At 29.1% G+C, this 20,561-nt stretch overlaps 2 protein-coding genes across 2 annotated transcripts; both read right to left on the bottom strand.

Moving 5' to 3' along the window:
• Window positions 1-10,887: 10,887 nt before the first annotated feature.
• On the bottom strand, window positions 10,888-15,350 carry LOC105778067 (ADP-ribosylation factor GTPase-activating protein AGD5). Its single transcript, XM_012601652.2, has 11 exons — window positions 15,065-15,350; window positions 13,999-14,057; window positions 13,772-13,862; window positions 13,480-13,534; window positions 13,303-13,393; window positions 12,985-13,216; window positions 12,366-12,621; window positions 12,205-12,266; window positions 11,808-12,038; window positions 11,655-11,713; window positions 10,888-11,261 (listed from the first exon to the last, which is right to left on the bottom strand). The coding sequence occupies exons 1-11, from the start codon at window positions 15,113-15,115 to the stop codon at window positions 11,099-11,101; spliced, it is 1,350 nt and encodes a 449-aa protein (XP_012457106.1). The 5' UTR covers window positions 15,116-15,350; the 3' UTR covers window positions 10,888-11,098.
• Window positions 15,351-16,511: 1,161 nt separating this feature from the next.
• LOC105776539 (uncharacterized) lies at window positions 16,512-19,614 on the bottom strand. Its single transcript, XM_012599248.2, has 4 exons — window positions 19,168-19,614; window positions 18,873-18,995; window positions 17,682-17,972; window positions 16,512-16,850 (listed from the first exon to the last, which is right to left on the bottom strand). Exons 1-4 carry the CDS (start codon window positions 19,429-19,431, stop codon window positions 16,650-16,652), a joined length of 879 nt encoding a protein of 292 aa, XP_012454702.1. The 5' UTR covers window positions 19,432-19,614; the 3' UTR covers window positions 16,512-16,649.
• Between the last annotated feature and the right edge of the window lie 947 nt (window positions 19,615-20,561).

The following is a 20,561-nucleotide window of genomic DNA, read 5'->3' as shown; positions in this document are numbered from 1 at the left end:
TTGAAGGGTAGGGGGGAGAGGGATGGGGAGTGGGAAATATATAGAGAGTGGGGATGCAGTTGATGATTGAATCTTGACCGTTAGATTTAAAAGGGATGTAAATGGAGAGTGGATATTAGTTTTATGTGTGGTGGGGCCAAAAATTAGTTGGATTAGGCCTTTTTTCTTTTTTCAAATTTTTAATTGTACAATATAAAAAGATAAGGTGAGGGTTAAAATGAAGCTTTCTATGTTGCTATTTAAGTGGACACGAAAACAATTGATCCTTCCCGAACTTTACTATCATTATTATGTTTTTTGACCATATTTTTACCCTTCTTAATCAATCATATCATATTGTTAATTATATTTTTTGAATTAATTTGTAATGTTTTATTTTTACTTTATAATTATAATTACAAAAATAAAATCTTAATTAACTCATAAATCATAAAAATAAATTCAAATATGAAATTTTAAAATTTTTATAATCTATTTTTCTAATTGCAAGTTTGATGAAACGATTTAGATTGTATTTAAAAATTGTGTCTTGAAAACCAATTTATTTTTCCATAATGATGGTATTGAAATTAGTAAATAAATGATAGAATAATGAAATAATGATTTTTTCTTTGAAGGAAAGGAAATATATAACAAATATTTTTTTAAAAAGACTTGAAATTATTATCAATTTTAATAAAAATAATATGTGAGAATATTCTTGAGTGGATAATTTTAAATATATTTTAAATTTTTAAGTAAAATTAAAATAATTTTAAAAGCAAAAAAATATTAAATATTATTATTTTTTATTTAATTTCTACCATAAAAAACTTTTTATATGCATCTAAAATTACAAAATTATGACGTTGAAAGAGATGCTGATGCGAGATGGTTGTTTGAGTTTTCAATGATGGTTGGTAGGGAAACAATTTTTCGAATTAAAACGTGTGTCATGCTTGAAGGATTGTGCATAGCAAGGGAGAAAGGATTCATGCGATAATGCACTTCTAGTAGAGACTCTGCTAACTGGAGGAGCTGTCAATAGTAATTTGGTGGAGTTACGTTTAATTAATTGTCTTTTCAAACGAAATTGAAATATAAGATTTCGTCATATTCCAAGGTCTCAAAATGCGACTGCTGATCAAATGGCTAAATATGTGAATAATGGTATACTGAATTTACTGTTATTTGTGAATCCACCAAGTTTAGTACAAAAAATTTAAAATTTGAACCCAATGTAACCCAAATTTAGAGTGGTTGGGTCATCTGGCATGGTGAGATTATTAAAGGTAAACGTATTATGGAGGCTATTATATTATGAATTAAATTATATTTTATCTTTTTACTTAAAAATGAGTAAATTAGTACTTATACATTATATCAAAAAGTAAATTGATAATTTTTATTATAAATTTTATTTATTTCTACTATTAAAAGCTGATGACTGATAAAATAATTAGATAGTTATACGTGACATACCACGCATACCTTATTTTAATATACAAGAATCAATTAACTCTTTAATCTAATCTATAAAAATAATTTATCAAAATAAATAAGGTAAAACACAACTTAATTTATGGTACAAAGATTTTCATGATTTTACCGATTATTAAATATTTTTCCTCTCTCCAATTTTATGTAGGGACAACAACGAAAAAGAGGGCAGTGGTTTCAAATTTCAAGAAATATAATAATGTACTTTATAAGAGACTTGCAGTGAATTTATCTTTCTAGAGGCTGTAAAGGGAATTTGGGTGGCAGACTGCAATGGCAGTAAGAAATGTTTTGAATTACTTTTAATAAATAGGAATATATGTATTTATTTGATTTTCCAACGGTCACATAATCGACCGTTACTCACGCAAGTTGTAGCGAGAACCTCAGGCGCCGATCCATTGGGTGCGGAGCGGAGCGGCTGGGTTCGCCCTTTTGGTTCATGTGCCCACTGACCGACCATCCCCTTTTCTGCTAAACACTGTGTTGTACCACTGAAATAGCTCATCATTTTATGTAAAAGCATGGCTTTTTCTTTCTTTCCTTTTTATTTTCTTGCAAAAAGTATTTTTATTAAGAAGTAGGAAAATTCTAAAAGGAGTCCCACATCCAACTTTCCATTAGATTTAATGTTTATATGGGTCTCATTATTTATAATTATAATCTATAAAATTTTAATTTTATTATGTACATATATTATATTTAAATTTTATTTTATTTTTTAATTTTACCTAGTACGTCTCTTGTTTTTATTGTCTTGTATTAATTTAGTTTTATATTGTAATTACTCCAACATATATTTTTACTTGTATTTATTAACTGCGAACTCTTCAATATATATAAATTGTAATAATTTTCGATAACATTTTGTGTGACTAGTGCTGCACAAAACATTACAAGATTTCAATAATTTGTGTAATTGTAAAATGTTTTAAACATTAGAATAATTTTAATAATTCATGTAATTGGATTATATTTTATATAATTATATGGCATGAAAAGTTCATCATGGAACTGTTTATTGATGTGGTATCAAAATTAAACATTATAATTTTCATTCGATCGGATTGATATTTAAAATCGATTGAATTTTGAAATGAGTCAAATTTAAAATAATTTATCTTTAAAATGATCAAAATTAAAATTAATTCGATTAAAAAATTGAACCTAAAATAATTTAAATACAAACTCGTCAAAATATGAAATTATTTAATCCAAAAATTTAAAAACAAAAAGGACTAAATTGATTCAGAAGGAGCAGTGTAGTGTGTCCTACCTGCAGTCACGGTGAAAAGATTGGGTCCCTAAAAGGTTATGAGCTGTCTGACTGACCCTACGTAACGTAATAGTCATCATATTCATGCATGCTTTTATCTTTCTTCTCCCCCTTTTTCTCCTTTTTTGTGTTGTAGAGAATCTTTTCATATGGTAATAATAAATAATATAATATATTAAAGAAAACAAACTCATACAATAAGGTTGGAGTAATGGTGGATGAAGAAAAATAACACTAAGAAAGCTTATTTAGAGATTTGACTTAGTTAGGTTTTAAATTTAGTTAAAAGCTTAAAATTCTTATATTATGAGTTAGATTAGATTTTGTCTCTTCTACTAAAAAATTAGTAAATTAATTATTATATCCAAGAACAAATTGGTAATTTTGCTAAAAATTCTATCCATTCTGTTAAAATTTAGTCTCTATATGTCAAAAAGAGGTACATGTGACACGTTACGTGTAACTATTTAGTTATTCTACTAGCCACACTAGTATTTAACCGTAGAAATGATGAATTTTTAATAAAAAGATAAATTTACTCTTTAATATAATATATTGAAACTAATTTGCTCATCTTTTAGTAAATGGCATAAAATGCAATATAATACCTTATATAGAAGCCTCCACAATTTTTTTACCTAATACAAACCTTATGTATAATTAATCGAAATTCATTATGATTATTTATTTACAATAAAATGTATTAGAAATATAAATTTCAACTAACAATATCCATAACCATTTTAAAATCACCTATAAATAACAATACAATTATTATTAATAATTTTAAAAATATACCATTAAATTCCTTTTACTATTTTTTTCCCATCTCATTAGCAACAACAACCAAAAAAATCGAAATAAAAAAAAGTATATTATAAAAACGACAGTTGCAATAAAGAGTTGAAGTTAGGAGTTGGCCATATCAAGGCAGCATGGGACCCCATCATAGAGAATTTATATGTTTATGGACCATATACTAAAAAAATAATAATTATGGACCATCATTAAAAGGAACTTAGAATTTGGACGTTAATTTCCTTTTTTTTTTTTTTTTTCGCCCTATGTGGCAAAGGAGAGCTTTGAGCTGATATTTTCATAAATATCATTTAATAGTTATCGGTTTGGACTGTGTTGTTTTGAGTTTTAATTTTTTTTGTTTATTTTTTCCTTGTTTTACAAGTATTTATTTTTAAAAGTTTTTGTCTGCTATGTAGTATATTTTTTAGTCTTCTTTTTGCAAGTAATTTTAGAGATAATTTTGTCACATTTCTCTCTAGTTTAGTGGATATTCACTTCTTTTGCATGCCTGCCGCTTTGTACAAATTGGAGTTGATTTTCTTATTATGGTAGTTGCTTGTAATCACTTTAGATATGTCCTACTTGAGTTTTGATAAAGCCAATTGTTAACATACCATAATATTCTATTGATGCAGAGACTGAAGCCTCTGTTGTGTTGATAGAGTTTGTCCTTCACCACTATCGACGTGTGTTTGTTGTTTTTCTTTTATTAAAATTGTATGATCTCTTTTGTTGAATAAATTAAAGAATTATTCCTTTAAAAGAATACTAATAAATTTATTTAAATATAATTAAAATATTAATTATAATTATTAAGATTTAAGATTTAAAGAAAATTTCGAGCCTAAATGTTTAAAGTTTGAATTTAAATTTTAGGGTAGCAAAATCCATAATATATTGTGAATAGTATACTTATGTCTTATCGATTTTAAATTATCAAGAATTTGTTTTTCTTTGACATAATGAAACAAATTTTGAAGATCAAATCATATATTATTTGTGAATAGTTTAAGAAGATTAGATGTGACCCACTAAATATATCAAAATAAATTTTCCATCAATGATCTAGGTGTGCCAAGTTTCATTGATTGAGCCTATTTGAAAACGAACCAAAAATATATAAAAATTCTTATTATAAAACAATAGTTTGGTAATTGGTATATATGGTTGAGCTTAGTGACCTTGAACTAAACATATGTAACCATGTTACACTTGTTTGAATTAATCGATTAAATTAAGAATTTATTCAGAAAAAGATCTTGAATTGATTGGTTTAAAATTTATATGGATCGGTTGAATTGATTGAATAAAAGTTTTAGTAATTTTATGAATATTAATGATTTATTTAATCTAACAATTGAACCTATTAAACCTATTTAACTCACCCACCAATCTAATTCTAAAAATAATGATATAAATCATTCAAATTCAAAATTAACCTCGACCATAATAAACCCAAATTAATTTAGTTGAGATTGACCTTACCTAAAATTCTACTTACCCAATTCACAAGTAAAGCCAGTTGGGAACCGAGAGACCCTTTTGGCCGTGTATTGTGCCATTCGTTTACATGCAATTTGCAGTTTAAGGATAAGACAGAGAAACTTGAAGATCAAGACATTTCGACATCCATTGGTCTCTTTCAGTTGTAAAATATGTAATAAGATTTGATTCATAAAAGAAAAGAGATTTAAGAACGAAGGCAGCTGAAAAAAATGAAGAACCATTGCTTTCGGCTAAAACGCGTGTAGGAGAAGGGGACAAATTGTCGGTCCATTTTATCTTCCAAAATGTTTTTCTTTTTAAAGATTAAGATTGTAGGGGAGAAGATAGAGTTGACTTCATTAATCAAAGTCTAGCTTTGAAGAAAGTGCATGGCAGTTGTACAAACATATAGATAAAAGGGTTAATATATTGTTTAATATTAAAATTTGATTTTAATGTTGAATTGAATTAAATTTGATATCTAGACTAAACAATATTATATGATTTAATGAATGTTAAACACGCGGTATAATAAAAAGCATAGTGAGAGGCCTTAAAATGGTAATTTTAATTTTTAATCTTTTAAATTTTATAAAATTTCAAGTTAGAATATGGTAAATTATATTTTAACCCTCTTAAAGTAATAAAATTTTAATTTAGTCTTTTACAAAATTATAAAGATATAAACGGTTAAAATGATGAAATTGTTTTTAGCTCTTATAAAAACATAAGACTTAATTCCGCCCTAAAAAAACTTATTTCACCTTTGTAAGTATTTAACTGGGACAAAAAAAACTTAGAGGCTAAAGTAAACATTGAAATCAAATTTAAGTACCCAATTTGAAAAAAAACTCAAGTATCAAATTATACATTAAAATCAAACTCAAATACCAAAATGGTATATTAACCTAAACATCCCTTTAATTTTCAACAATGAAGCCTTGAATTATGGATGTGATTTTTGGCATGTATTTTTTGTGGATAAACAAGTAAAGCTGCACATGTGTAAGCGTGTGCACCAAATATGTTAAAGGAGTAACATTATCTAGAATAAACAATATATATTATTATACATATAAAGTGTTAATTGGAGTAAATATCCTCAAATTATTTCATTATTTTAAATTTTGAAATGTTTTAGATTGAATCATTAAAATAGTAACATTATATTAATCAAGTTATTTTGTAAATTTAAACGTTAAACGTGAATATAATATGAAGCCTGTTTAAATTATGAAGTCAAAATTACAAATAAATGTGTATTTACAATTGTATAAATAATTTCCATTTAACGTGTTAAAATGATAAATACTGTCAATAAAACATATAATTTTTAGGTTTAATGTATTATTTGGTATACGAGGTTGACACTTTTTTAAAAGATGATATTTGTGTTATTTTTGGTCCAATTCGATATTTGTATTTGATAAAAGTTAAATATTTTGGTACCCAAAGGTAACAATGTTAACTTTTAATGTTTAATTTGAGTTTTAAGGTTGTTTTGATGAAAGTTTATTGATGATATTATTAGGTTTAAATTGTTCGTTATTTTGTTAATACATTAATAAATTTAGTGTTAATTGTGAAATTGCTTAATTTTACAGATCTGATTGTGATGGATGTGATTTAATTCAAGTTTTATGATTGATTTGATAATTATGAATTTTTATCAAATAAATTATAAAACCTGAATTAAATGATAAAAGTTAACATCGATATCTCTTGGTACCGAAACGTATAACTTTTGTCAAATATTAGTATTATACATTGAAAACAACGCATCATATAAAACAAATGTCAAACTCAAGTATCAAGTCATTTTTTTATAATACATCGTATCCAAACTTTTAATGTAATAAATATTTTCATATTTACAATTCAATCAACATATTTTACCTATGTTTAGGATTTGGTCAGTTAATATGGAACGAAAATGGCAATTTCAATCCCTTTTCTTAAATTCATGGATTTCCCAGTAAATACGTATACTACTTTTTCTAGTAAATTCCTCCAAAATCTTGGTTGCTTTTAGAGCCAATTTCGTTGGTATATTCCAGAATGGTTGACTAACCTAACCCTATTTCATTAAGGGTAAGTTATTCATTACTTAAAAAAAGCACTTCTGAATCCAAAAGTACTTTTGGAAAAAAAGCTGTGAAGAACAAACTGTTTTTGGTTGAAATTTCTAGCTTTTCAGAAAAGGAGAAGCTAAAAATTTTAGCTTTTCATCTCCCAAAAGCATTTTTGGTATTTAATTACTTTTTCACCCCTCTAATAACATAATATTTTTCTTTTTTTTTCTTGGTGTTTAATTACAAATGTGTTAAAATCATTAATTAAAAATAAAAAATATTTTTAAAAAATATTAATTACAAATATTTAATGGTTTATATTTAAATATTTAAAATATAGTTTCTATATTCTAATTAAATTTTATAAATAATTAATATTTATTGCTTAGAAATATTTAAAATTTATATTTCATATATTAAAATATTAACAACAAGTTATAATAATTTTTTATATTCTTACTAAAATATAATAATATTAGCTAATTTAAATATTATTTAAATGCATATTTGTTACTTGGTAAAAACATGTCTAAAATGGACATTTTATTTCTCAAAAGCACTTTTTGACAGCAATGCTAAACACTCAAATTTTAAACTAAACTTTTCAAAAGCAATGAAGAACTGTCCCTAAGTGCCTACAAAACTAGTGTTTAAGAGATTCTATTTTTATTTTTTAAATTATTTAAACTATATATATAATTATTTTTTTAATTTTCAAAACCCAATTTAATATAACTTTAAAATTAATGAAATTAGAAAGAGTTAGAACAGTTTAGTCAGTCTTTGTTATTAAAGTAAATCACTCCACTGATACTAGATAAAATGTTGAAAACAACCAATTAAATATACATTTATAATATTAATGGATAATATTGCAAGACATGTCTCGCAAAACACCACAATTAATATCCCAAGTTAACGTCTGGTCCAAGAAATTTACAACGAAATTCACTGGAAATTAAAGAAAAAAATCTATATTCGAAATGCAAAATGAAATAAAAATAAAAAAATATCAATAATATAAAAGTAATATTATAAACAAATTATATAAATTAATTCTAATATATTTAATCCCTTTCAACCCTTTAATTAAATGGACAGTTTTCATTTTGGCTCCTTCCAAAAATCAATAAGTCTAATACAAAATATTTAAGCTTTGGCCCAAAATTTTCCAATTTTATCTCGGCTTTTTATAAAGAATTCATGGCTTCACTCTTATATTTAACAATAAAAAATGAAGGTTTTAAATCCAAAATGATCCGATCTGTAAAATAATCCAAAGCCGTAAGGGCTCGAACTGAAAAAATTTAACAATTTAAACTTAAAATGACCCAAATAAAAATAATCAAAAATTTAAAAACTCAAATTGACTTGAGATTGATAAACATCATCGACACCCAAATAACCAAAACTTGAAGAAATTAAAACCGAAATAATCAAAAATCATAATGGCTCAAACTAAAAAAATCTTAGTTATTAGAATCCAAAACCATCCGAATAATTAAAATTTTAAAACTTTTGTTTGTTAATTTTTTTAAATACTTTAGCGAAGACAAAAGTTCTGAGTCCTTACATAAATTTTAATTTTATCATATGTAATTGCGATATGTAAATCTTTAACCTTATCTTATATTTGAGTTTACAATGTAATTATTCGGATATGTATACTCTCTATTTATAACCGCAAAACTTCCAAAAAAAAATTTTAAAACCCAACATTAACAGACATTACCGACACACAAATGGAAGAATGAGGAAACATCATGGAAAATAAAATCTCAAAACGATAAGGTGGTCCATGTAATTAAGTTGGAAAGAAACCGTTATGACAGTTTAAATTATGGACGGTGGATGAGGAAATGCGTAGACAAAGTCAAAACAAAAGTCGTGTAAAGACAGTTTTTGAAACTGAACTGTACGTAGAATGTTTGGTTAATGGAAACTAAAAGTCTGATGATGACGACGTTATTACAGTCAAAAGAAGAATATAAAAAAGACAGTGAAATGGGAATGCAAGAAAATTATATGAAAGCAGTTTGTGTACGTATACAGTTCAACTTCCATAACGGATATGGTGCCGTCCTTTTGTTGTGTGAATGACAGATTTTGTTTCTTCATTGGAACAGTTGGGAAAATGTTATCGTCTTTTTTTCCTAACGTAGTTCTTACTTGGTCCCGAAGTTTCTTTTTAAGTACATACAGTGGTGGATTTTTTTATTTTTTTATTTATTTTGAGGGGTATAATTAAAATTTTCAAAATTTATTGAGAAATTTTTTAAAAACTTGGAGGTTTTCAAATTATTTTTTAGAAATTTTAAGGGACTTAATAAGATTTAACAAAAAATTTGAAAGGTTAAATTAAAATTTTGGGACTAAGGCTCTTGACTGCATTCGTAAACATATATTATATATGGGAATATAATATAAAAATTCACTTCTGTATGTATAGGAAAAAATATGATGATTAGATTTTTTTGAAGAGATGGGATGATTAAATTGTTAAAGTATTTTATATTAGTAATTAATCTCGTAAAGCATGAGCTTTGTTATCTGCAAACGTTACCACCATTTTTAAAGATAAAATAAAATAATTATAATTAAGAGAAAATTAAAAATATAAAAATTAGCAAATTAAGAATATATATATATATATATATATAAAGTTATGAATTTCACTAGATTTTAACTTTTTTTGGGGGGGGGGGGTTTGATATTTATAATATATATAATATAAAGTAAATCATAAGTTTAAAATTGGAACCAAAGAAGTGATCAAGTTAATTAAAAAAATAGGAAGCTTTAATCACCAAATTGTTGACCATGGAAGCTTTAAGGGACATACATATGGCTTCATGTTTGTCGGTCAAGATTACATAAAGTCCACTTGTAGAAGGATAATTCCATTTTTACCTGTGATTACAAGATTATCTGAATGTGAAATAATTTAAAATTTTTGAAAAGTAAAATGACCTGATGCTGCCTATGTCTATGAGTTGTGTTAAGGCTTGATTCTAAAAAAAATTCAAGTCCATGCTTATTTTAGGTCTGACTCACTACTCAAAAGTCTCATTTTACTATTCAAAAATTAATAAAATATTAAAGTCAACTTTTAATTGATATTTCATATATTATTATTTAAATTAAATTTGAGTTACATGTGCAAAAATACTTATCCAAACCGAGCCCAAAATGAAATACCTTTTTCAATTATTATATTTGCATGGTAACGTATAAACTATAATTTTCTTGCAATTAGTTAACCAAAGTACCAAAGTAATACACTTGAATGAACTTTAGCTCCTAAACTAAAAAATATTGATTAAAAAGTGCTTCAAGTCTTTATACTGTTCATGCATTTATAATTTAATCCTATTTTTATTTCAAAAATTTAATCTCTTTATTTTTGAATATAAAATATTCTTTAATTAAATTCAGATTCATTCCATCAATCTTCTGTTAAATGTCACATCAACGGATTCAACCAAAGAATTTTATCAGTGATAACATTAGTTGAACTTTGAAATCTAAAAAGTGGTGAAAGTAAAATTCTGGAAATAAAAGTAAAGGGACTAAATTCTACATGTATAAAAACTACATGGACTTGAGCATATTTTAACCCCACCCAAAAAAATACCCCCTTAATATCATAACTTATCATCCTTTCCCATTCAATCTGGTTGCTTGCTTGCATCACTAATTTGATGATCATGAAATCTGTTGGGAAAAATCTATAAATATCCACAAAAAGCCTTGATTTATGGGGAAGTAAAGAGATAAAAAGAACCAACCTTTATCACCACATTTATTATATGAATGTATAATAAAATTGAATGATGAAAAATCAGTTCTCAATATATATCTAAATGAGTAAAAAATAATTTGCAAAAACCTGAGGAAAATGACATACAAAAAAAATATAATTTATTTGTTTCTTTGAGAAATGAATATGTACTCTTTCCCTTCAACAATCATTCGGCCGGGCGAGTTACCGTTTTGTAAACATCCCTTGTGTTAACGATGAGAAATCGTAGTGTTTTCCCCATTGAGATGGTGTTATTTTAGGAACTGGAGGTGTTGGGAGTGGCTTACCTCCGATGCTTTTCATGTTGATGGTTGATGATGGAACTACCGGCACTCGGGTGGTGAAGCTGCAATGCGGCATATGACAAGTTGGATAAAATCGAAAGCAATTATGTCTTGGTCAAGCAAGAAATGTGTTCAAACGAACTGTTTGTGTATAGTGTGTGCTTGTAAGAATACAGATAGATAGCCGATCTCACATATGAAATAGTGGATCGAAATGAAACCGGGATAAAATCATCGACCATGGAACTTTTCCTAATGAACCCACATTTCCAGTGCTAATATACTGAATTTATGAAACATGTTCAGTGTGCTATGAAACAGGTGATCAGACTTGAGTTTCTTTGTACTCGAAGGGTCAGTTTGCTTAACTAAAGCCAGTAAAATCGATCCACTACATCGAAGTTAAAAGATAAGCAACTTTTAGATGGTCGAGCTGAAATAATATGCACACGCACCTGGAAGTCGAAAAATTAATGGAATTCCCTGCAGGGTGCATCTGTTGGTTGTTTCCCATCTGGTACGAGATGACAATAACATGATAAAATATTATTAGTGATGAGGTTATAATCGGGGAAAAGAACAATGGTGGAAGCATGTTGCAAGCAAACCTGTAAATGATTCTGTTGACTAGCGACTGGCATTACCATTCCAGGGACTTGGTGGCCAACGCTTCCAGAATTTGGAGAAGGAAAGTGAAAGCCATTGGAAATGAATTGATGCGCGTTGATAGGAAAAGCTTGGGATCTACCGTTGGGCTTTGTAGCAGTGCTCGTGATAGATTGTTGTTTGGGAAGCGTAGTAAGTTGTTGATGGACGGAAAATGGAGACACTGTACTTGACTGCAAAAAGTAATTTAAAATTTAGAACTGTAAGTCTCCACTTTTGAACTTTGAATGCGGCAGTGACTTAGCACGGTGATCAATTTAACTACGATGACAGTATGTCACGAAAGCACAAGTCAATATTCTATATACACTTTCGATTTTCAACCAAGGGACACCATACCTTTTCAAATATGGTATCTTGTTTAACATCACTTGCCTCCTTGGTGGACTTTGCTTCAGTAGCTGCAAAACGGTAAAGCAACATCAAATATAAAATACTATATTTAACTGCTTTCTGCAAGAAACTACATAGTGATAAGCTCGAGACAAAAAGAGACATACGTTGCAAAGAATTATCATGAGCTGAACCGAAGTCATTTTCTCCCGAGTCCCCCATAGAGAGCAAATTGAACAGTTCAGTTGCGTAATCGATTTTGGATGATGCTATTACTGGTGCAGTAGTATTAACATCTCGCTTTATGGATTCAGCCTTCGAGACTGATGGAGTATTAGTAACCTCCTGCTTTACAGGTTCAGCTGTTACGGCTGATGGTTTGGGTTTATATCGAGGTTCTTCTGGCTTTATATCGGGTTTAACCTGTAAACCAAGTAAACTTATTCATTTCTATGTCGCATATTAATAATGAAAGATCTATGAAATGTTCATGATTTTGGGTGTAAACTTTGAATTTCTTTAATGTTTCGAGTTGTTTATCGTAATCTAAGCAACAAAAGGTTTCCTATCGTCTCGGTTTTTCACTTCCCATCTAAGCAACATAATCTATGATTTGAATAAAGAAAGATATGCAAACCATACAGTTTCGGTTCATTTGCTACATATGAATTTCCTCCATTCGACAGGCAGCAAAGCAACGTTAACTGCAGCAATCATTTTTACCGTAAAAAGGGACATTCATTTACCGACAATCAGCATATAAGAGCAAATGAAGACCGTTATTACCTTTTGAGGAACATTTACGTTCATTTGAGAGGAACTTTTAGGAGTAGGAATGCCGTTATTTGCAACAGGTTGGTGAATAATTTTCTTCTCTGTAGAAACGGGATTTACATTATTCGTGTTCTTATATGCACCACTTAGAGCTTCTAGTTTGTGAGGTGATTCCTTCTTGTCATTTACGCTTGGAGATGATTTTTCCTTTCGACCCCTTGGAATCCATCTCTTTTCCACATACCTAATGAAGAAAATAATCAATAGAAGAAAATCAAGCATAAAATTTTATGTCATTGAAGGGTAGTTCTATTTTTACGAAGTTGGTACTTTGCACGAATGAAATTCTCGATTCCAACCCTGTCATTGTTGGGAGGCAACTCCGCTTCCCAGTAATTATTCGATTTCTCGTTCCCCATGGCTGCAAAAAAGAAGAAAACACGATCATGATCACAATCAGCACCTGATTTGGGGTGGAAATCAAAGAAACGAACAGTGGAGGCTTACATTGAATAAATGAAACCTGTTCCGGAAGCCATGTATCTAAAGTGGCTGATCTCACCTGTATGAAACAAACATAATTTCCATAAACATGTTAACAAGAAAATCGAACAATAACCACAAAACACAAACCGCCATAACTGTTGTCTAGATCTATGTTGCCCAGACTCTTCATTTACGAGTATATGACCTTTAAAGACCCTCCAAATACATGAAAAAACTTAGAAAAACCCAACCGACACTAGCATCTGAGTCTGAGTAACATAAGTCCGGAGTTAGGGGAAAAGAGAAGCAAAACCTTTGATATGTGTACTCCAAGACTTCTATGAATCCCTGAACATTGCATGCAAATGAATATTCCAAGATTAACACTAGCCCACCGTGGCGCCCTGTGTAGCATATACAAACCATTATAAAATCAGATTCCACATCCTCTACAGTGACTCGAGTATCTACTTTAAAATTTTCCATCTGGTCAAAGTCATAGTAAAACTACTAAGAGCTACATTATTACCAAATACCTACTTGCTTTTGCAGTCTGCACATTCTCGATTCTCAGGCAACTTAAGAAGGCCATCTAATATCTGCAGAAAGCGACACCAGATAGACCAAATTAACATTGAATGTACAAAAAAACCAAGTTATAACCATATTTCAGACCGAGACAATGTCACTACTATGCACATATATACATTGCTTGCATGCAAAGGAAAGAGGAGAAACTGTATGACAATTGACAAACATCTTGAACCATAGGAAGAACACTGATGAGAAATTTTCGACATGTTTATTATGTAATTCATCGTATAAATAGATCATAAGTGGCCTAAGACATTCAAAAGAGAGCTTGCTGGCAGCTAAAGGATGATGATCTATAGCGAAGTTTTATCAGTGTGGGCCTTGGATTAAGACATACAATACAAGGGGGGTCACCAAAGATAATTGACAGCTAAAACGTAAAGAGCAGTGTACAACTTGCTGTAATTGAAAACTGGAAACCATACAAAACAATTAAAAAACTATTCTAAATTGGCCAAATTAAGCTCAGGTTTGATTCAATAAACAAATTTAAGGAAAAACCCAAATTGATAGATTCTTCAATATGGCCTTTGCTTCAAAGAGTTCATCAAACACAAAAGGATATCCAAAAAAAGTAAAGCTGCAACCATTTATTTTCATCAAACATTTCAAAATTCATACTTTACCACCAAGAAAAACACTAAAGCTTAAATGGGTAGTAAACAAAATAAAAAAAATCAAAGAAATGAAAATTAGCAAACACAAAAGGATATCCAAAAAAAGTAAAGCTGCAACCATTTATTTTCATCAAACATTTCAAAATTCATACTTTACCACCAAGAAAAACACTAAAGCTTAAATGGGTAGTAAACAAAATAAAAAAAAATCAAAGAAATGAAAATTAGCAAACACAAAAGGATATCCAAAAAAAGTAAAGCTGCAACCATTTATTTTCATCAAACATTTCAAAATTCATACTTTACCACCAAGAAAAACACTAAAGCTTAAATGGGTAGTAAACAAAATAAAAAAATATATCAAAGAAATGAAAATTAGCAAAGAAAGAGGGAACCTTTGTGTGTTTAGCGTTAAGTTCTTTAGAAACATTAGCCTTCTGGTTCATGATGCTTTGCAGAAAAACTCTCTTTCTCTCTTCCCTTTTGCTCCAAAGCTGTCTCTTTTATTTATTTGTTTATGCAAAAGAATATAGTAATAGTTTTTTGGTTCTAAAAATTCAAGCTTCACAGGAAATAGAGGAACCCCAAAATCAGAAAAAAAAAAAAAAAGAAAGAAAAAGGAAGAGAAGGAGAATCAAAGGGGAAAATGGGAAATGTCAAAGTGGGTATCTTTCATTTGGTATTTGCTAATACGCTTTTGTGTTTTGCTCTTTTGTCATTGGTTGGTGGTGGAAGCTGGTTGGCTATGGCTGGCGTGTACACACTAAAGTGGGGGCTCCTCTATTTGCTGCCCTTTTTATTCTAAAACCGTTCTTGTGTGCGTAAGGTCAAATAAAATAATTAGGTAAAATATAAAAGTTTTATATATTTAAACGTAAAAGTTAAATTACATCTAAAGTCACTAAACTATTAATAAATTTATGTTTTGGTTACTCAATTTTAAAAATTTATAAAATGGTCACTAAACTATTCGAAAGTTTCCATTTAAGTCATTGAACTATTTAAAAGTTTTTATTTAAGTCACTGAGTTGATAAATTTTTTAAAAAAAGCCTAGCTAGTGAGCTCCAAGGAATACTTTGAAGGTTGGTACAATGAATCAGTATCTATCGATAAGTAGAAAACATACTTTAGATCTAAGTTAATTTGACGGCAAGTGTTGAAGATCAAAGGAGAAAATTATTTGGATTTTAGTTCGTAGATTTGTGATCTTCAAAGATATTCCATGAAAAAGTTGAACTATAGAAGAGAATGAGAAATAAAACTTTTGATTGGTGCAGGTGGTGCGAACAAAGGATAACATGCAACAATAATTTTAATGGCCCAATGACTTAAATGAAAATTTTTAAATGATTTAGTGATTATTTTGTAATTTTTGAAATTAAATTATAAAACGTAAACTTACTAATAATTTAGTGACTTTTAGTGTAATTTACCTCTTAATTTTTAGGATTTCATTTCACTAAGTATTAATGAAACTTAATCATGTTATTATTTAGGTTTAATTCTGGATTTAGTCTTTCTACTATATTAAAAGTTGAAATTTCATCCTCTACACTAATTTTAGTCACATTACTTTTATAATGTTATTAGTAGATTCAAATTAATAACGACGTTAGTTGCTGCCTTCAAATTAATGACATTAATTTTTCATTTTCCTATTATCTATTTGCACAATCAAAACCACACATATTCAACAATAATAAATTTACACGTAAGCCAAATGTTTAAAGCTATTGTAAAAACCATTCCACGTCACAACTTTAACAATAATTATTATCAATTTGGACCTAATAACATTATAAAATAAAAAAATCAAATTAAATCAAATAAAAATCGAAGAATTAAATTTCAAATCCTCATTAAATCTATTTAATATATTGAAAATAGAGAGTAGAAGCATTTCTAAGCTTATCTTCTAATACAATCCATGAATAAACATACGTACATACATAGATATGGTAATTGTTGCATCCCAAATATCATTCATTTTTCTTTATCTTAGCTTCACTTTCTCCACTATATGGTGCAGCACTGTATGCACGGCGCTGTACTACAGTGAAAACAACCATCTCTATGCAAACTAATGTGTTTTGAAGAGCTTCTTCAATGTGCTCTACGTCTAACCAGTGATGATGCGATTTAATGAAGCCCATTGCTACGAGTATGTCCAGTACCACTCCCTGCATGTCGCCATTGATGAAAAATCAGAGTAATAATCATAATTCAACAACAAATCATTGACACAGCAAGGGCAAGTTAAACACACGATGGTGGTTTCGGACTCACTCGAATATAGGTACATGTTTGACAGGGACGAAGCAAAGAATTCGGTGTCAAAATAAATTTTAAAAGTTTAGGAGATAAAAGGTAAAAAAAATCATTTGCAAAGGGCTTGAATTTTAATACTTTATAAATGAGAGGGACTAAGTTTGATATGATTACACTTAATCAAGGGGGCTAAAGCACTTGCTTACCCCTAGCTATGCCCCTAGTGTTTGTTATAGATAGATTTTCAAAGTTTTTATGTTTTGTCATGTGCGGAGAATTATATCTTATACTCATATTTGAATATTGATCAAACATTCGAACATGAGTTTAAACTTTAAAGAAAACATACCTATCAATTGGGTTGATCGAGTTAGTTTTGAGTTCGGGTCAATCTAGATTAGGTTGATTAGAGTTTTAAAAATTTCAAGTCATTTTGGTTATGGTCAATTTAAATTCAAGTTATTTAAGGTTTGGTTCAATTTTGATTTCGGATCATTTCAAGTTTGGATTGCTTTAGGGTTCATGCATGTTATTTGTGAAAGTCATTTTCAGTTCAAATTGTTTTAGGTTTGAATCATTTCGAATTTAGGTCGTTCAAGCTAAACAAATTTGAATTATTAAACTTTTATGGTCTAATTGGATTTGAGTTTAGATTAATCCAAGTCAATTTTTGAGTTTGAGTAAAGAAAAAAAAACACTAAAAATTTGTAAAGGATAGAAGAAAGAGAACAAAGTATTTTTACCTGCCAAAAGCAAAAGAAAACAATCCCTTTGATGCACAAGAACTTTGCAAGTGGCTTGTGAGGTGCCAACTCCTTTGCAAAAACATGGTAAAACACCACCAAAGAGTACAATGCTAATGAAACAGATACATTGAGGATGATTGTCAATGTCCAGCTCAACCATGAAGGATAAACCCTAAGGGTTTGCAATGTTATCATCAATATCGAACACACCGGCCGGATTACGACGAATTGCCATGTCCAGTACTTCAAAAGCTTCAGTGTTCCATGGTTTAGCTTAACTGTGCGAGGCTATTGTTTCGAGCAACCACGATGGGTAAGAGATTTAATCAATGATGTAATTTGTTGTAAGCAAGAGCATATCACTTCAACGGAGTTAATTCCACCCCACGTTTTCAAATTATGACTCATAAAAGTACTAGTATTCTATAATTATGTCTTTCCGTCGGTTTAATCATTAGATTGGATGTTCAATGGGAAAATGACTCTCCAGTCTCTCTCAATTTTGAAATTGAGCAAATTAGTCCCTCTAAAAGAATTGGAGCAATTTAACTCTTGTCAATTTTGAAAGCGAGCAACTAAGAACAATTAATCACCATATTAATGTCTTCTATCAATTGTACATAATTTTAATTGGTATAATAACAAATTTAACCTTCAATGTTTATATATTTTGTCATTTTGGCCTTAATTCTAAAAAAAATTAACAAATTAAATTTGTAAAATTTGGATCAAATTGACAGAATGTGTAAACTTTGAGGGCTAAATTTGTTATTATACCAATCAAAATCATGTACAATTGATGGAAAACATTAACGTCCTGCTTAATTGTTCTTAGTTGCTCATTTTCGAAACTAAGAGAATTCTTTTTACCATGTTAAATGCTAGCTTAACTCTAACATAGAGCATAGGTATATTAAGTAGATCAAAATGTAAAAACTCGTGTACCTACTACACGAACAACTTAAATAAGACCTTTTTAAAAAAAAAAAAACTACCTCTCTAAAATTTTATTGATCATTGTTTGTTTCATTAACACGTCAGGTTTAAGTATACATGCAAAAAATACATGCAAAAAGTACACGCGTTTATAATTTGACCACGTCATATCCGAATGTTAGATTTGATTAATACAATAGTGATATTTGGGGATGATTGATGCAATTAACCCTATTTTAAAAATTTACATACCTGAAAAAGGGTCATTGGAAATGAATGGTGAATCTCTCTTCCTTTGATTTCATCAGGCACAATATTTTTGCTAATTGATATGTTCAAGTAGCTATACATCAAAGACAAGAACTTTGCAATCACCTAACACCACATGTCACAAAAAACAACCATTAAAATTCACATATTTTTAATTTCAAGTTTCAATCTTGTAAACGGAAAAAACAGTATAAAAAAGAGTCTAACTCAACTTGGCTCGGCTCTGAGTTGACTCAAATACTAAAAGATGCAAGGATTAAGCAAAAAGGGCACTCACCAAAGCCTCGTAACACTCCTTGATTGACTCCAACAATGTGAAGAACTCTTTGCTACCACGAACATCTAATAACCCTACAAAGGAAACAACAGCATAAATAGGAGCCATAAATATAATAATCACTATAGCTTTTTGTTCCTTTGGGTTTTTCCAGTGAAACAGATGTTGTGCTAGAAGCTGGAATGTGAAATGCAGTGTCAGCAACACACAAAACCCAGATCCTATTCGAGTGATTTGCCCACGATTTAAATGGCTCAAATCCATGGTTTTTCAGCTAAAAAAGGAAAAACCCAAACCAAGAATCTGCAAAAACAAGAAGAAATTGAAATGAAAATCAATGAAAGGGTAAGAATAAATATAGTGTGAATAATAGTACAACAATAAATGGACAAATGAACACGGTGTCGACTTTGATTTTTCAAAGTGGGGGCTATAGTGTGGGTGAATTTGATTTGATATTGTGGATGAACATAATTATGGGTCTTTTTCAGAAAATTAAATGTGATGGATAAGAGGAGATTTTTGAGTTTTATGAAACTCCCATAATATTGGCAGATTCTCGCCATACACGTATTTACTGGTGGCAACATTCTGGACTTTACTGAATTTTTTTTTTGGTTGAAAATTGGAGGATCAAAGTGGTAAACAATAGAATGAGTTACTCTTTTGTGGTCATTGGGTAATAATAACATGGAGGTTTTTTATTAAAAATCGGATTAGATTTTATTTCATCTATTTAAAAATAATAAATTAATTTCTATATATTAAATTAAAGATCACCGCTTAACAATAGAATAAATAAAATTTTAAACGGTAGAAAGGACAGAATACAATTTAATTTGAGTTTCCATGATATTTTTATTGTGTTTCTTGGGGTCTTCATTCTAAAATGAAATTTTATTAATCATTCAAATCCCAACAAGAGTAAAAGTCTTGGCAATGACATTTGACTCCAAATCATTTTCATTTGCAATCGGTGTCTCACAATTTGTTAATCAACTCGTATAAACAATAAAATAGAAAAGTAGAGAAGATCGAATATAAATATTTTACATGAAAAATTCTTTCGAAGAGAAGAAAAATCACCGGCAAAAGAGGTTTCAACTTTTCACTAAATGAATAAACAAACAAGAGTACAATATGGAAAAAATAAACCTAAATGTACTAAACGTATAAATTCAAACCCCAAAAATAAAACCCTAACTCGAGAACAAAATTCTCTTCATAGTTATTACAAAAATCTTACAAAAAACTCATATGTGACTACATTTTGTTGCTCTAGAAAAACACCCTAGCTGATTGGCACGTCAAAGCAGAGTTCCAATCATACTTCAAAGTCCAATTGAGGAAAACAGTTCTTCTTAATATCTAAAACGTGACTGCCAAATAGGAGA

This window comes from Gossypium raimondii, chromosome 10, assembly GCF_025698545.1.
Source record: "Gossypium raimondii isolate GPD5lz chromosome 10, ASM2569854v1, whole genome shotgun sequence".
Lineage (NCBI taxonomy): Eukaryota > Viridiplantae > Streptophyta > Magnoliopsida > Malvales > Malvaceae > Gossypium > Gossypium raimondii.
Note: the sequence above shows the minus strand (reverse complement) of the source record. Positions and strands in the feature narration are given on the sequence as shown.

Excerpts from the sequence above, each read along its gene's own strand:
- LOC105778067 (XM_012601652.2), bottom strand. The coding sequence starts at position 15,115 with ATGAACCAGAAGGCTAATGTTTCTAAAGAACTTAACGCTAAACACACA. Across the intron at positions 13,535-13,771 it reads TTGGAGTACACATATCAAAG|GTGAGATCAGCCACTTTAGA; the intron begins GTTTTGCTTCTC and ends TGTTTCATACAG. Across the intron at positions 11,714-11,807 it reads GTCAACAGAATCATTTACAG|ATGGGAAACAACCAACAGAT; the intron begins GTTTGCTTGCAA and ends ATCTCGTACCAG.
- LOC105776539 (XM_012599248.2), bottom strand. The coding sequence starts at position 19,431 with ATGGATTTGAGCCATTTAAATCGTGGGCAAATCACTCGAATAGGATCT. Across the intron at positions 17,973-18,872 it reads TTCCAATGACCCTTTTTCAG|CCTCGCACAGTTAAGCTAAA; the intron begins GTATGTAAATTT and ends TCGAAACAATAG. Across the intron at positions 16,851-17,681 it reads TTTTCTTTTGCTTTTGGCAG|GGAGTGGTACTGGACATACT; the intron begins GTAAAAATACTT and ends GGCGACATGCAG.